This window comes from Lepidochelys kempii, chromosome 10, assembly GCF_965140265.1.
Source record: "Lepidochelys kempii isolate rLepKem1 chromosome 10, rLepKem1.hap2, whole genome shotgun sequence".
Taxonomy (NCBI): Eukaryota; Metazoa; Chordata; order Testudines; family Cheloniidae; genus Lepidochelys; species Lepidochelys kempii.
In genome coordinates this window covers 64,713,537-64,730,492 of record NC_133265.1, presented here as the reverse complement: position 1 = coordinate 64,730,492, position 16,956 = coordinate 64,713,537, and the positions used below count along the sequence as shown (strand labels likewise).

The window sequence follows — 16,956 nt, the reverse complement described above, 5'->3', positions numbered from 1 at the left end:
ATTTTTGAGGAAAGCCTTTTGAAAAGTTCCAGCCTTGTGCACTCCTTCTTGTAGGCTTGAGTCTTTCCTTTTGATGGAGAAACAACTAATGTTGCTTTATAATCAAAATGGAATTTGGTATATGGCTACAAAATATTGTCAAGTCAAAGAACTAAGTACAGTTCATGGACCAGAGCAAAAATGAAACAGTATATTATTTCTTGTTACCAAGATGAAAAGGATAGTTATGAGCATGTGTACAGTGTGCTAAGGCTCTGCACTGGATAATTTTGTACGGTAGGTACTTGATTTATGTTTGAATTAAAACAAAAATAAATAGAGTATATTGGAGCTATGTGGCCTCAAAGGTTTCTCACACTGGAACCCAAGCCATTTAAATGTTACATGTTCCAGGACACAGCTTTTTACATTGTACACTTTGGATGGAGAAGACCACCAACAAGAGTCAGTACCACCAGTACTGTTCTCTTTCTTGCTATGAGCCTCAGGCATGATATTCCTGGCTTTTCCCATATAATACAGTGTCTTCCCCTGTGAGTGGCATTTTCCTTAGCCAAGTTCCCTTCACTGCCACTTGTCTAGCAAATATGGCATGTGGCACAATATGGATTTTGCTGAATTACTGTAAAACAAACAATCACTACAACTCATCTTCTTGTCTCTGCATCTCTTAGCATGCATAGCTGTTTAGTGAGAGTGACAATGCCTAAACAAAAGTCTGATTCCAAGTTTCTCAAAAGTGGAATCAAATTACTGTCAAGTTCTGACACTCTCACACAGCAGCTATTTGCGCTAAGAGGTGACCTTGAGGTATTACTACTCAGCTTCTGTTTTTTCTCTCTTTCTTCTGTCTTACGAGAACCCTCTGCCACAAAATTCCTCAGAGTGACAATCCAAATAAAATCCAATGGTAGGGCCAGATCCTGGCCCCTGATTTGCCCCGTTGCACCACTCTGGTAGTGCAAAGAGACTGAAAAGCTGTCCTGCCCTGCCTGTTGAGGCTTTTCTAGCATGGGGGGAATCACTGGATGATGCACAACTGGCATAACCAGGTCTAGGTTCTATCCTCTTTTGATCCATTGGCATAGAGGGACTTGCAGATTGCCTCTGTACTCTGGCAATCCCCAGCTGGTATTATGGCTACTGGGGGCTATTACCATCCAACACAAGTTAGAGCAGCAAAGGCTGTTCCAACTTCTGAATCAGTCCCCAGAGAAGCACAAAGGTGCTGCGAAAATAGCTATACACCCCGTTAGGTCCTGCTCTAAGCACAGCTCAATTAGACTGGAGGACTGGGTCCTTGCTTTTTTCTCTTCCCCTCCCCTCATCTCTGTGAATCTCTCCGAATGACTTTGCTTTCTGCAAAGCCACTAACCAATTTTCAGCTGTATGAGGATGTGGGGATGGAATTAGAGGCTCTGGTTGGATTTTTGAGATGGGCACGTGTCTTGCAATGCTGAGTGTACCATATATCTTATGTATAGCAACCAAACCATCTTCAATGACATTTACCCCCCACTCCCACCCCAATAACTCTTGCTTGGTCATCTAAGAATTTGATTAGAGCAGGAGAAAGGAAGTTTTGTTTCGGCAAGTGTAAACAGTTTTCTCAGACTGGGAGCAAGAAAGAGCCCTACACATTGTTCTGAAAAGACTGTGGAAACACCGGATATAGTAGCAGCAGCAGCAGCATGCTCCTCTCACATGGATTTAGCCAATGTGACAGCACCTCCAGGTGTTTGAGGATGGGACTTTCATTAGTGACTGCAATAACCATTAGCTCCTACGGTGGTTTTTCTGTTCTCTTAGTAACTGAAAACAAGAGTTTCCACATGCAGACACATGAGTACCTGCAGGCATCTCCCCTTGTGCTGTGATCCTGTTGTGCTGTTTAGTCTTGCAAGCTAAACTCGTCCAGTACATTGGGCTGATTCAATTTTTGCATATGAGGTCTCCAAGGTCAGTTTCTGGACTTAAAGAAATCATGTTTGGATGAGTTGGGAGTTACTATTATGTTTACCCTCCAAAAATATTTCCCACCCATCCCTCTTTGTCACTGATGTGATGTTGTGGCATGAATTCTGCCTATGAAGAGACAGGTGACGGGTCTGATTCTCAAGAGATTTCTCTGCCACTTCTCCTCACTGAATGTTTAGTGAATCGTCTCCCTAAAGTCTTTCTTTGCTATTAGCTGTTTCTTACCCCAGCTTCACAAAAGGCAAATTACCAAAATAAAAGCAGCATGAGATGCTTTTATAAGTCTACAACAAATATTTATTTAACAAAATGGATGCCACCATCATATCTTCAAAACATAGGTATATAGTACAAATGTATCAGTACTAGGTTTTCAAAATGAAATCAACATCAAAAGTAAGGCAGGATACTCTTGAGTTTTCATGCAAGAGCATATTCAAACGTTCCTTTATCAAGACCCTCGACTTCATCTTCCCAAGTGGAAGAAGGCATGCTACTATAGGGGTCCAGTAAGATTTTGAAGCATCTAATAATAAGTAGTCCCAAGAAAACACACAGAATCCCTACGAAGGCAAAGCCAGTTTTTTGCTCTAAAGTCAGTGAGAAGGTGGATACTTCGTTGACACTCATGCTGGCTGAAGCGTTGCTGCAGTAGCTACTGCTCATCATTGGGTGTCACATACTGGTGAGTCTTCAGAATTTTCACTCGTATTCCTTCTTTGCCTGTACACAAAAGTGGAGTCAGTTTGGTTATGGACAAATGTAACATAGTCCTTAGAGCATAAAAAAAATTTGAAAACAAAAACTCCATGGGCATTAATAGTGAAAGTACATTTTTGTACCCCCAAATCAGCCTGGCAACACTGTCATTAGAAATTGGTAGTCCCTGAACGAAAGCTAGTTGGAGTTGCTAATCCTGACAATGACAATGAAAAACTGATAATTTACTTGCTTGTCCCTCCCACCCAAAATAGAAAACTACTGGCCAGGGGCATGTGAAATTTTGCAAGGCAGCGCTAGATGGCATTTTATCAGACTGGGCAAAATCCTGGTCAGTGCTTGCAAGGCCTCCATGTGCAGAGCTAAATGGGAAATTTATGCTGGAGAGCTTGCACTATCAGTATCTGAGTCCTTAATCTGGTGAAACACCCATTGTCTTCAATGGGCATTTTACCTGAGTCAGACTAATGGATTGGGCCCATGTATTTTAGCCTAGAACTCTAATGGCAATAAACCAAACGTACAGAATGAAACTGTCATTTTTATATAATATTGTTTGGGCTCCATTTTCAGACAAATGCGTGCCTAAAAATGCTTGTAAAAATGACCAGCTGAATGTTTAACTTCTCACTAATCATGTGTATGTGTAAGTAGTGTTAAATGAAAGATAATGTGCTTGTGCAGTTGCGTACTTGCTTTTCTGAATTCCTGTCCTATGCGATTGTTACTCAGTAGAGCATAAACATGATTAGAGTCTGGCTGGGGCCACAGACTGTCGAAAGCTACATTCAGATTGGCAGGCTGAGCCATGTGCCAGCTCCCAAGGGTGCACAGTGTATATGTCCCCACCAAACTGAAATTAGAAATCCTTACACCCATTAGTGTATGCGGAAAGGTTAATGGGAGAAGCGAGAATCTTTTTCTTTCCCTCATTATGCTGTTCTCATCACCATTATTTTCCCTTTTAAAATGTTGCTGTTCCCCAAGACACTGATTTAGGAGCCTTAAAACAGCTTCCTCATTCAAAGCATCATTAATAAGCAGTACACAAAGGGTGCAATCCTGCATTCGTGGCACTTTAAAAACATCCACTAACTTCACTGGCAGTTTGGGCGGGAGAGTGCAAGAAATGTAGAAGGGCCCAAAATACACAGGGCCAAATTATGGTTTGCCCTTGCATGAGTGCACTAGCCTGGGAAGGGCGTGCAGGGAACCCTTCCTCCTTTCTAGTGCACTCACGCTGGAGGTAGCCCATGCTGGGATTTGTGCTCCCTTAGTGTTGGTGGGGGGGAGTGAGGCAGGGCTCGCTAGCCCATGTAGTGGCAGTAAAAGCTGCAAAGATGGTGTGGCCAGGTGGGCTAGGGAACATGGCCAGGGCCCCACCCATACACACCAGCTAATGCCTTGAGACTGGTGCTGACTGTGCACACATTCCACCATATTTAGAAGTGTACAAGTAACATTTGTGAACATGCTTTCTCCCGTGCTCTTGGGAGCAATACACCTGCCTTAGCCTTACATGGGAATTATGTTCCAGCCACTTCCACTCAGGTGTCACACCTGCCTCATCACCACTGCCACAACTCAGCAGACCTCAAGGTGTCATAGCATTATAGGTGATCTGCAAAGGGGAAAGAAATTGGACTCCCCCACCCCTTTTTATTAGCTTCTTTATAATGATAAAGAAGGCAAAAGAGGTTTTTCTTCTCTTCATAATTTTTGTCTGTTTGGTTTCCTGTTAGAAACTGATATCCTGCCTTCCCTGACGACTCTATGGACAACTAGAGAACTGGTAGGATAATAACATAGCAAGTACCACCGGGGGGGACAAATAATTTTTAGGCTGATGGTTTGTTTGTTTTTGTTGGCTGTTAACACCTATGTAACTAAAACACTTGGGGAAAACATTCCTTTTGTTCAACACCCTTTCTCCAAGGAAGCTCCCATTATAAATTTCCAAGTCATCCCAGAAAAAACAAACAGTAACCAGTAAAAGATCCTTGTTTGGATCTTCTCTTTCCCTACTGATAACCTCCATATTTCTTTATATAGATCATAAAGAACCAAAATTAAAAAACAGGGAAGGAGAAAAGAAAAGGACAGAAAGCAAACCTATTTTTTTCTTTTGCAGCTTCCATTTAATTTAGTCCATAATAAGGAGTAAGGATAAAATAGAAGGAAGGATACGGTTAAAAACTGGGGGCCAGATCTTTAGCTGATGTGAGTCAGTGTAGAGCTATTGACTTCACTAGAGCTACACTGATTTATACCCATTGGATTTGGCCCTACAACCTGCACCTGTTTTAAGGTTTGGAAAATGTTGGTTTAAGCACCTCACCACCACCATCTCTTTCCTCTCCCTGACTCCCAGTCCAAACCTCTGCATTGTTCATTAGCAAAATTAATTCCTCATACTTAGAGGCTTGTCCATCAGAGCCATGAGATCTTTACTCCTGTTGAGTAATGTCTTGTTCTGTGAGTTGTGCCGTTGAACCAAATGGTACAATTTACGGCGTATGGTGCTACTTGGTGAGAGACCAGGTGCCACTATATGGCCCGTAGTAACCAAAATTAACGTCAACAGCAATTGAATAACAATAATTGATATCTATATGAAGAAAACAAATGTAATAGATGAAACCACCTGATTCACACGTTTTCATGTAAGGCACGTTTCCAGTTTTTCCAGAAAGTTTAACAGCTGCAGAGATTGGAGAGTAAAATCACAGAATTCTCAGATTGTTGCCCAAATCCGTTATATGTAACAGGATCCAGCCAAGAATAAAGTTCTCCTTGCAGGAGTCCAAGGACTCTGAGAAATTAAAAAAATGAAAGGCTTATACTGGGAAATGATTTGTACACTAAAGCAAGAAGACACAGTGCCAGAAAAGAAAGTACACCCATAAAAGATACAGAAGTCTCTGAGACAAACTATAGCCCTGGCTCTGCAATTGGTTCTGCAGGAGGGGGACACTTGTGCCTATGTGAAGTCCACAGAAATCAGAGGGGCTCTGCCCCCAACTCCCAGAGGAACATAAACTCCCAATCTTGCAGTCTTACTTTGGCAAAAATCCTCTCCCATTGGAGTCCATGGGAGTTTTGCCTGAGAAACAAGTGCAGAAGCAGGTTCCAAGATAAGATACAGTTTACAAGCCAAACCAAACCTGCAAGTAACACCATTTATTTTAATGAGCTAGGATGATCACATAATTCAGGAATGAAGAAGAGACACATAAAACCCTGTATTAAATCACCAACAGGAGTATTATGCACTGGACCCTATGGCTTAATTAATAGGATTAGACCAATATTTGGGCTGATTTCTCACACAGACTAGGAAACAAGCATTGCTATTGGTCCTTGCATGCTTGCTCTACTAAACGTTTGCTATTAGCCCACACTGATATTATTTTATTTATTTATTATTCAGTTCATCATACTGGCAATTATGGGTCAAATCTTCAGCATGCAAAGCCTGAGTAAATTGACAGGGAGTACAAGGAAATGCATACAGGGCTGAGGAACAGAATTCTTGGCCCCAACCTGCAGTAGTGGGGTGGAACAACTCTGTGGGTGCCATTGGCTATATGGAGTAATAGTGTATATTTCTTGTGCAGGGGCCTTGGGCCTGTCAATCCATATTGTGTGTCTCTGTTGAGTCCTCAGCTCTCCTTCTCCCCATCCTGAGCAGCAGAGATGTAGTATTTCCACTGCATTTCAGGCCTTGCATGCTCACAGATTGGAGTGGAGAATTTGGTACTACATGTGTACCATATAAAAGTAAGATTTTACTTGTTTGGGGGAATGGGATATGTTTACATTATAAATCTGTTTACAGATTGGTGACTGAAGGCTGCAGCCAGCAGTTATGCATACATAATGTCATCTGCGCTAGAGTAAAATCATGAGGAAAAAAGACCATGAATGTTAGAGGGTCCTAATCCAACAAAGTATGTAGATAACCACTAGGTCAGAGATCAGAGGCATGCATTATAGGAACTAGAACTTGTAGGGTTCATTTGTCAGGAGTTTTCACCAAACCAATCCCTATTGGTCCAGGTTCTACAGTTTGCTTCCATGTAGTTTCACTCAACTGCGCCTCAAAATCCCTCTGGATTGGGAGAAGCAAGGATCCCTGAATAGCCTGTTGTTGTGGAAAAGGCCATCTGGTGCCCCTGCAAGACCAGAAAGGGGGCCACCAGGAAGCAGGAGTGGAACAAATGCTTCACCCCCATGGATGACAATGGTAAGCAGAGGGTCGGGAGCAACTGGACATTGCTGGATGAATGGTGCTAAGGAGGTCAAAAGATGGTAGTGAGTACAGTATAGAAGCCTAGATAAATAGGTAGATAAGTTGGAGTGCCTAAGATTATTGTAAGAGCATCAACCCATATCCACCAAATGTTTGTGGACCTGGGCTGATGTTTAAAGTTCCGTTAGAATCCAACCCTGATTATGGGTGGTTTGAGGGTTTCGATATGAACTTTTTGTGCAACCCTAGTTACCCACCCTCACATTTCCAAACTTTGGAAAAAGAAAGTGTCAACAGTAATTCCACATGTTCTTGGGAAAGGGTCTAAGAAGTCTGACCACAGCCTCCAAAGGTTGCTGATTATAAGACTTCCTTAAGAGTCTTCCTCACATGTTGGATATTAGCCTTACCCTCAAAAACAAACAGGTTTTGTTGTAAAGATCATTGTGTAAGGGCCCAATCTTGTGAGGTGCTGAGTACACTTAAGTCCCACTGAAGTCACCAAGAGTTGAGAGGACTCAGATCCTTGCATGATCAAGCCTGGGTTGACTGAGAATTCACGTTACGTATTAAAAGCCAGGTTAAAAAAACTAATTGTGCTTAATGAGTTTCAGGTGGCTCCTGTAATCACATAATAGTAATAAAAAGTCATTCCATGGTACGCAGATAGTTATCATTCAGGAAGTACTGGAGGTTGCATGGCTGAAGCAGTGGTGCAGTGACCCTGTCATTCTGATGATGCTTCAAATGGCCTGGATTCCAGATTAATGCTTCTAAGAATTTTAAAAGGTATTTAGGTGCCTAAAGATGCTGACAGGCACATACTGGGATTTTCAAAAGCACTTAGGTGCCTGGATGCATCTTTATATATCTAAATTATCTTTAAAAAGCTGTCTCTGGAGGAGTGGCCCTTCAGGGTGGTACAACTGCTGTAGCAGGAATTTGAAGGAGGTAATGAAGGGAGAGGATTAGTGATGGGTACGCCTCAAAAAGTTCTCTCCAGTTTCCATGAATTTGGAAGTTTATCCAAACCATCTGGACCATCTGAGATGACAACATTGGTCTGGAAATGTCACGAGAACATCTCTGTGACTGCAGAGCCAGCCTCACTTCAGTTAATACACATACTGCATCCCTAAATCATTGCAGGAAAGTCAGCCTCTTCTTCCCACCCTATACATCCAGCAGGTCATGATCCCAAACCTGGCATTCAAGAGAATGTTATGCAGGGAGCCCAGTGCCATGCTGCCCAGCACTGTTTTGTATCAGAAGGGTGTAATTAGCCATTCTGAGAGTGTAGTAGGGCCAGGTGTGGCCTACAGTATGTAATCACAGGACATACTGCATCTTTTTGGAGCAGCAGTAAATTCCATTCCACTGTGCATTCCCCTGCAAATCTGAGCCAGCAAGGGATTGCCACCCCCTTTATATACAATATAAAAAGACAGGATTTTACTCCTAGTAAATGCACAATACCTAGAGTATCCATTTGGTGGTAGATCCTGTGCTCCGTAATGCACTTTTTATTCTTATGAGCTAGGGATGTCTGGATAAGTGAGACACAGAATAGAAAAACAAAAGGTTCAGTGTCATCATCCTTCTTCGACTTGTGAACATAAAGTAATGCAGTACACTGGCCATGAGCATGTACTATATTTGTACCATAAGATATGAAGTATCTGCAAGGCAACTGTTGATATACAGTTATCTATAGCTTTCACTTCTCTTTGGCATCCTTTTGCACCAGGACACTTCTGTATTTACAAAAACATAGAATTCAGTCTATAATCATTTACAGCCAATTTCAAGAAGCAGTATTGTAAAAAACATTTAATTTCTGCTACAAACTGCCTGTTTTGTCTTACCCTAAGAGAAGCTTTCTCTGAGAATATCCCTTACCTGGCCATAATACAGTCATTAAATGCATTATTAAAAGCAGATCTACAGCAAAGCTAGGAAATCATAACAAAAGAGCATAGCAAGCTCAAGATATCCTGCAAAATTTAAACAGACAAAACCAGGGCAATTCTCCAGCCAAGATGTGCACAGCCCCCCCCCCCCCGCCCTTCTTGTTTTGTAACTAGATAGAGAAGCATCCTTATCGAATGAAAACTTAGTAATACAAACCCCATTCTTCCTTGTCCCCTCTCCCCATGCTGATGAACTGCAGAAGTTGCAGTAGGTTCTCAAGCTGTTGAAAGCTCAGGATTGAGCCTATGTCTGCTGGGATCCTCCCTTGTGGCCACAAACCCAGTGAGGCTCCCCACGCGACACATCCCTACAACCCCCACCAGAGGCTCCAGGGGTCATCCGTGGCCGTTTCTTCAGACAGATGGACGCATCGCTTGGGGACTCCTCTCCAAACACTTGGGTCAAGATGCGGTTGGAAATTCTCGAACTGGATTAAAGAAAGAAAGTAAGAAAGACCCTTTAGGATGATTCAGCCCCGCTTCCCTCCAACCCCCGCCCCCCTTCTACCGATTCACCTGAAGAAGTATGGAAACTTCCTGCAAAATACTACGTGAGAGGCATCAGCAAATCTTTGCTGCACTCCCATCCAGATGCTGCAGCAGCCGCAAGAGCGGCTGCCCAGCGATTTCTCTCTTGGATCACCGGAGCCTGCAGGCTACCTTCCCTCCCGAAACATAAGGTTCTGGGACATGGCACCTGGAGGCACAGCAGCACCTCCGTTGACGTGTCAGAGGGGTCCTTACCATGCAAGCAACAATGTCACACAGACTGCAAGGCTGGCTTTTCCCACAGGCTGGCTTTCAAGCAGAACAAGTAAAAGCAGGGAGGCGGGATTTGAAATTGACTAAGGTGTTCTGTGACTATCTGCATTCAGTTGCACATTTCCAGAACAATGCAGGGGCTCTAGCCTTTCATTCTGTGGGGGATATCTGAATTATTTATGTCGGTTAATTTAGCCCTCGGGTGCTGTTTGGTTAAATAGGCAGCGCGGGTATATAATCAGTGCACTGCTAAAATCCTAGCCGCATCAGCCCTGGATCCCCCGAGGGAGCGGCATAGCCCGATGGGAGCACATTGTCACGGCTTTCGACCTCACGCTTTCTACCATCTAGTGATTAATGAGACCGGAAGAGCCATGTTAAATACTCCGGGCCCAAATCCTGCTCTCCTACAAGCAACTGGTGTGTGTAAACGATGAAGGTGTAGCCCATAACATTCAACTGGTTTCTGTGAGGTACTGGGGTGAGCTGAAGGATGGTCTCTTCTTATTTTGTGTCTGCCTCTGGCATTGCTAGCACCCCTTCTCCCAGCAGCTTAATAATCCATCATTATTAATAATAATCATGTCCAGGGGCTGTCATTAGTGCTGAAGCTTCTTTGCCGAGTTTGTGCCTAAGTTACATATGTCTTGTAGATCTCCGTTTGTAAAGATAAGTTTAAAAAATTAGGATTCCACTTGCCATATTAGAAGGTGGTATTAACGTGTATGTGGCTACCGGATGGAGAATTGTTTTAAGTTGTCTTAAATTTAATAAATTAAGTTTTAATATATTAAATTTAAAAAACCCACTCAGGCACATTTTAACTGATCATTCCATTTCTGTGCATTCCAGTACTTAAGCACCCCATTGGAAATTCATACTGATCTCAGTGGCACAGGACTGGTATCCAAGTAAGTATCAAGGATGACAAGGTTTGCGGTTACACTGGCTAGCTGTATACCTTACATATGTACTGAAACACAAGGTTAAAGGCTAAAGACAGGGGAAGTCCTGTTATAAATGCATATCTCAAAAGGTTTTTTTATTGCTTTAATTAAAATAGAGTTTTAACTATTGTTAAATAAATATGATAAATATTTGTGAATAAATAAATATTTTTTCTGAGGAAATGGGGGGAGGATTTTTTCCTGCTGTGTGTTGCTATATTTATATATGAATCTCTTTTTTTCCCCAGTGTTTGTACAGCACCTAGCACAATGGGGTCCTAAGACTTTGGGCACTCTTATAATAGAAATGTTTACTATTACTACTAAAAATCTGTGTGATTATTATCCTGTATTGGCCCTTCATGATCACAGAATAAACAATGTGTATTACTGAAAATGTTACATATATAAAATTAATTTTTAAAGGGATTATTATATGTAAAGACACTTGGTCCCTTTAAAAACAGATCCTTTCAAAGGATATGATGGGCCACATTCTGCCTCCAAAATATACTTGTAAATATACTTCTATGTGTGGTTCTCCCCTGCTGCCTCCGCAGTACCACCACCCTTTTTCTGGGACTCTGCAAAAGGCTCTCCATGAGTTAAGATTTGCATAGAGGAGAAATGGGAAGTGGACAGGTTTAGGCTAGACATTGGGAGAGTCCTCATTATCTCCTTACCAGTTCATCATCATTTACTAGGGAGAGGTAAAACAGCTCCAGGCTCTTCTGCTAAGCTCTGTTACCTCTTCTGTTGAACCTCTTGACACAGCGGAATCTTCCTTTAAAGGGGTCTTCAGATAGCTGGGGCCAGAGAAGGGGCTGATGGTACAGCTGCGAATCAGAGGAGGGGCAGGCCTGAGCCATTGTGGAGGTAGCCAGCCTGTATGTGGATAGCTCTTGCCTTCTGCAGATTCTTCAAGATCCATAGTGTTATAGGTTTCAGAGTAACAGCCGTGTTAGTCTGTATTCGCAAAAAGAAAAGGAGTACTTGCGGCACCCTAGAGACTAACCAATTTATTTGAGCATAAGCTTTCGTGAGCTACAGCTCACTTCATCGGATGCATACTGTGGAAAGTATAGAAGATCTTTTTATACACACAAAGCATGAAAAAATACCTCCCCCCCACCCCACTCTTCTGCTGGTAATAGCTTATCTAAAGTGACCACTCTCCTTACAATGTGTATGATAATCAAGGTGGGCCATTTCCAGCACAAATCCAGGGTTTAACAAGAACGTCGGGGGTGGGGGGGGTGGGAAAAAACTATGGGAAATAAGTTACCTTGCATAATGACTTAGCCACTCCCAGTCTCTATTCAAGCCTAAGTTAATTGTATCCAATTTGCAAATGAATTCCAATTCAACAGTTTCTCGTCGGAGTCTGGATTTGAAGTTTTTTTGTTGTAATATTGCAACTTTCATGTCTGTAATCGCGTGACCAGAGAGATTGAAGTGTTCTCCGACTGGTTTATGAATGTTATAATTCTTGACGTCTGATTTGTGTCCATTTATTCTTTTATGTAGAGACTGTCCAGTTTGACCAATGTACATGGCAGAGGGGCATTGCCGGCATATGATGGCATATATCACATTGGTGGATGTGCAGGTGAACAAGCCCCTGATAGTGTGGCTGATGTTATTAGGCCCTGTGATGGTGTCCCCTGAATAGATATGTGGGCACAGTTGGCAACGGGCTTTGTTGCAAGGATAGGTTCCTGGGTTAGTGGTTCTGTTGTGTGGTATGTGATTGCTGCCGAGTATTTGCTTCAGGTTGGGGGGCTGTCTGTAGGCAAGGACTGGCCTGTCTCCCAAGATTTGTGAGAGTGTTGGGTCATCCTTCAGGATAGGTTGTAGATCCTTAATAATGCGTTGGAGGGGTTTTAGTTGGGGGCTGAAGGTGACGGCTAGTGGCGTTCTGTTATTTTCTTTGTTAGGCCTGTCCTGTAGTAGGTGACTTCTGGGAACTCTTCTGGCTTGTAGGTGTTTGTCTCTGTCTGAGGGGTTGGAGCAAATGCGGTTGTATCGCAGAGCTTGGCTGTAGACGATGGATCGTGTGGTGTGGTCAGGGTGAAAGCTGGAGGCATGTAGGTAGGAGTAGCGGTCAGTAGGTTTCCGGTATAGGGTGGTGTTTATGTGACCATCGTTTATTAGCACTGTAGTGTCCAGGAAGTGGATCTCTTGTGTGGACTGGACCAGGCTGAGGTTGATGGTGGGAAACACCTACAAGAGCTCTATCAAGCATTCTTACAACTACAATACCCACCTGCAGAAGTGAAGAAACAGATTGATAGAGCCAGAAGAAGTGCTGTTCATTCACCCCTACCTCCTCTTGGAATGATTTGGGGAAATCCTCATGCTGTTTTCCTCCCCTCAGGTACCCTACTGTAAGAATGGATGCTGAGGCCAATCATTTAAAAATTGGAACTATTCTCTTCACATTTATACTATTACAGGCTTGAATAGCCTGATCTCCTGTAACTGGTTCTTGAAACTGGCACTTGCAGTTGTATTTAAACATTTCCCCTCACTGCATTTTTATCTGTTTGACTTCCATTTTTCATGGAAACCAAACTAGAGAAACAGCTGGTAGCCAGCAGCTGAGAATGAGAGAGCTGCTGGTTGTCAGTAATAGTGCTGTTTTTTAAAATTCCCTGTGTAGTCCAAGGTGTTGTACTTTAGAATAGAAAAACAATGAAAAATGAAAATAAATGAAGCCACCACTTCCCCCCTTGAGTTGGAGTAGTGAATTCTTGGATGGCAAACCGGTTAACTGTGTTTGGTATGCTAGATACCTGAACAGATGGAACCTTCATCACCCGCTTATTTTCCATTTTCCATCAGGCTGAATTTCTACTGAATTCAGCAATACAACTCCCACTGGCTTCATTTAGAGTTTGAACTGATTTGACCCTAGATTGCTTTCCTAAAGAGAATTAAGGGTACATTGGAAATGGATCCCTTGAATAGGAATTGAAATTTTATAGTCATCTAGTAATTTAGTATTTTGATCTTTGCAGATTTCATCAGGCAAAATTAAGGTTGGTTGGGTGCTGCAAAGCAAGTGGGGTGGGAGTGAGTGGCAGTGGGAAGCTAGCTATATCTTGTCATATATATAAATCCATGGTATGCCCACATCTTGAATACTGCTTGCCGATGTGGTTGCCCCATCTCAAAAAAGATATATTGGACTTGGAAAAGGTTCAGAAAAGGGCAACAGAAATGATTGGGGTATGTGTGATGCTCTGTACCTTGGCAGAACACCTTGCACCCCCATGTTCATCCTTATAATACGATTGTGTGATATCCAATGCAATGTTTGTCATGTCGGGTGTCTTCGGAAGGCTCATGATGCACTGAGCATTGTTGTTATAGTAATGTTATAGGTTGTAATTTCATGTATATAGTTATGAGTCTGAAAATGTGTCCTCATGGCTTAAAACAAGTCCAGGCAAAAACTCTTCAGGAGCAGAGGCCCAGGCAAAACTCTCCAAGAGCAGAGGGGCAGTTCACACCTCATCAGGACATGTATGGGACAAACCCAGCTCAGCCTCACAGGAACAAAAGACACTGGCCTAGACATCAACAAAGGATCTGTTGGACTCTCCCCTTCCCTTGGTCAGTTTGGGACTACAGTGAGGTAATAAGAAAAGGAGTACTTGTGGCACCTTAGAGACTAACCAATTTATTAGAGCATAAGCTTTCGTGAGCTACAGCTCACTTCATCAGATGCATATCGTGGAAACTGCAGCAGACTTTATATATACACAGAGAATATGAACCAATACCTCCTCCCACCCCACTGTCCTGCTGGTAATAGCTTATCTAAAGTGAACATCAGGTGGGCCATTTCCAGCACAAATCCAGGTTTTCTCACCCTCCACCCTCCCACACAAATTCACTCTCCTGAAGGGTTAATGTCTAGCTATTCCACCTGGAAGCAGGCGGGGCACACCCTGACTGTTTCCTAGGAGCAATGCACACATTGCTCTATCCAAGGACAAGGGCTAGATATGAACCCTGAGAACTTGATTGTTTGGACAGCAACTGTGGGAGGTTTCTTTAGCCTGGGCTCAAGGCCTGAGAACCAGGATTGTAGTAGATAGAGGATGGTAACTAAGCATATGAATCAACGTCATACATTCCTTTGTGTAGCAGTGTGTAATGCTTAGGGGGAGAAATATAATAAAAGGAGAAGGTGGAAGGCAGGGGGGGCAGAACAGCCCATCTCCGCTGACCAGCCTGTTTGCTTGCATAAAGCTGTGTTCTGTCTCATCACTGAACCGCAACACTCTCCTGCTGGTGATAGCCCATCCAAAGTGACAACTCTTTACACAACGTGCATGACAATCAAGTTGGGCTATTTCCTGCACAAATCCAGGTTTTCTCACATCCCCCTGTGTATGGGGGTGGGGGGGGATGTGAGAAAACCTGGATTTGTGCAGGAAATAGCCCAACTTGATTGTCATGCAGGTTGTGTAAAGAGTTGTCACTTTGGATGGGCTATCACCAGCAGGAGAGTGAATTTGTGTGGGGGGGTGGAGGGTGAGAAAACCTGGATTTGTGCTGGAACTGGCCCACCTGATGATCACTTTAGATAAGCTATTACCAGCAGGACAGTGGGGTGGGAGGAGGTATTGGTTCATATTCTCTGTGTATATATAAAGTCTGCTGCAGTTTCCACGATATGCATCTGATGAAGTGAGCTGTAGCTCACGAAAGCTTATGCTCTAATAAATTGGTTAGTCTCTAAGGTGCCACAAGTACTCCTTTTCTTTTTGCGAATACAGACTAACACGGCTGTTACTCTGAAAAGTGAGGTAATACTCACCTGACTCTGAAGGGAGGGGAGGGGGAAAGCCAAGAGGGAAGAAAGGACATGATAAAAGGGAGAGATGTTTGCCATGCTCTCTCTCTCTTCCACTTCTATCTACAGACACCACCACCAAGTGACTGAAGCGCTGATTAAAGGGGAGAGTATGGAACGTCTGCCCTATGAGGAGAGATTAAGAAGACTGGGACTTTTCAGCTTGGAAAAGAGACAACTAAGGGGGGATATGATAGAGGTCTATAAAATCATGACTGGTGTGGAGAAAGTAAATAAGGAAGTGTTATTTACTCCTTCTCATAACACAAGAACTAGGGGCCACCAAATTAAATTAATAGGCAGCAGGTTTAAAACAAACAAAAGGAAGTATTTTTTCACAGAATGCACAGTCAACCTGTGGAACTCCTTGCCAGGGGATCTTGTGAAGGCCAAGACTATAACAGGGTTCAAAAAAGAATTAGATAAATTAATGGAGGATAGGTCCATCAATGGCTATTAGCCAGGGTGGGCAGGGATGGTATCCCTAGCCTCTGTTTGCCAGAAGCTGGGAATGGGCGACAGGGAATGGATCACTTGATGATTACCTGTTCTGTTAATTCCCTCTGGGGCACCTGGCATTGGCCTCTGCCGGAAAACAGGATACTGGGCTAGATGGACCTTTAGTCTGACCCAGTATGGCCATTCTTATGTTATGTTTTTATGTCACTGTTTATTTTCAGACTTTTTAATGTTTAGTTGTAGAACTGTAAAGAAAATGTAACTTCTTTTGAAAGGTAACCAGGCTCCATTACTACACACATGCAAACTTAATATTTTTAACAGCTTTTTAAAAATCCCATTTTTTAACGATTGCCAGAAACTTAAATTGAGTTGGTGCATAAGGTCAATGGAGGGAGCCCTGTTCTGAAAGATCTGACATTGATCAATCAGGGTTCCTGTCCTACAGCTTTCAGCAAGTCTATAGGAGGGTTGAGTAGGGTGATGCATGATGGGTAGTGGACAACGGAAAGGAATGAACATGCTGATGGAGAAAGGCTTTTATCCACATAGCAAACCTGAAATGCTAAATTATTTATATCTGGAAATTGTTAATGTTTAAAGTTTTAACAATGAAATACCACTCCATCTCACCCTGTTCCTCTCTATGCCTCCACCAGCCCCCTTCACTCCTCCTCCATGCCCCTTCAGGACACTGTACTCCAAGATCTCACATGATCCATTTCTGAGTAAGAAATATAAGGCAGCAAAGTTTTAGACATAGGAAAACTAATCTGGAAGTAGAAATAAAGAAAAGATTTCCTAGACTTTAAGACCCCTATCCAGCAAAGGTCTTAGACACGTATGTAATTATACACAGGAGTAGTCAAACTGATCTCTGGGACTCTTCATGTTCTAAAAGTAATGCACACGCTTAAGTGTTTTCCTGGATTGGGGCCTAAGTGCATAAATAATCTTTAAAACGCCAAACAGGGAGACCTTCTCCACCAAACAACCACTCAC

General features: G+C 42.8%; 1 protein-coding gene and 1 long non-coding RNA gene across 3 annotated transcripts; one reads left to right on the top strand and one right to left on the bottom strand.

The window, feature by feature from the left end:
* Positions 1-2,264: 2,264 nt before the first annotated feature.
* On the bottom strand, positions 2,265-9,709 carry CTXN2 (cortexin 2). Of its 2 annotated transcripts, none has more exons than XM_073303896.1 (5): positions 9,664-9,709; positions 9,077-9,347; positions 8,426-8,495; positions 5,342-5,509; positions 2,265-2,700 (listed from the first exon to the last, which is right to left on the bottom strand). In XM_073303896.1, the coding sequence occupies exon 5, from the start codon at positions 2,644-2,646 to the stop codon at positions 2,398-2,400; it is 249 nt and encodes an 82-aa protein (XP_073159997.1). In that variant the 5' UTR covers positions 2,647-2,700; positions 5,342-5,509; positions 8,426-8,495; positions 9,077-9,347; positions 9,664-9,709; the 3' UTR covers positions 2,265-2,397. The 2 variants fall into 2 exon arrangements, with proteins under 2 accessions (XP_073159997.1, XP_073159996.1); XM_073303895.1 differs by lacking the exon at positions 9,664-9,709 and adding an exon at positions 9,436-9,604.
* On the top strand, positions 6,439-9,163 carry LOC140894945 (uncharacterized). The gene is made up of 3 exons (XR_012154003.1): positions 6,439-6,477; positions 6,757-6,943; positions 9,120-9,163. It is a non-coding gene; the product is annotated as an uncharacterized lncRNA (long non-coding RNA).
* Positions 9,710-16,956: the final 7,247 nt, after the last annotated feature.

Bases quoted from the DNA above. Each gene is read 5' to 3' on its own strand.
- CTXN2 (XM_073303896.1), bottom strand. From the start codon at position 2,646: ATGATGAGCAGTAGCTACTGCAGCAACGCTTCAGCCAGCATGAGTGTC.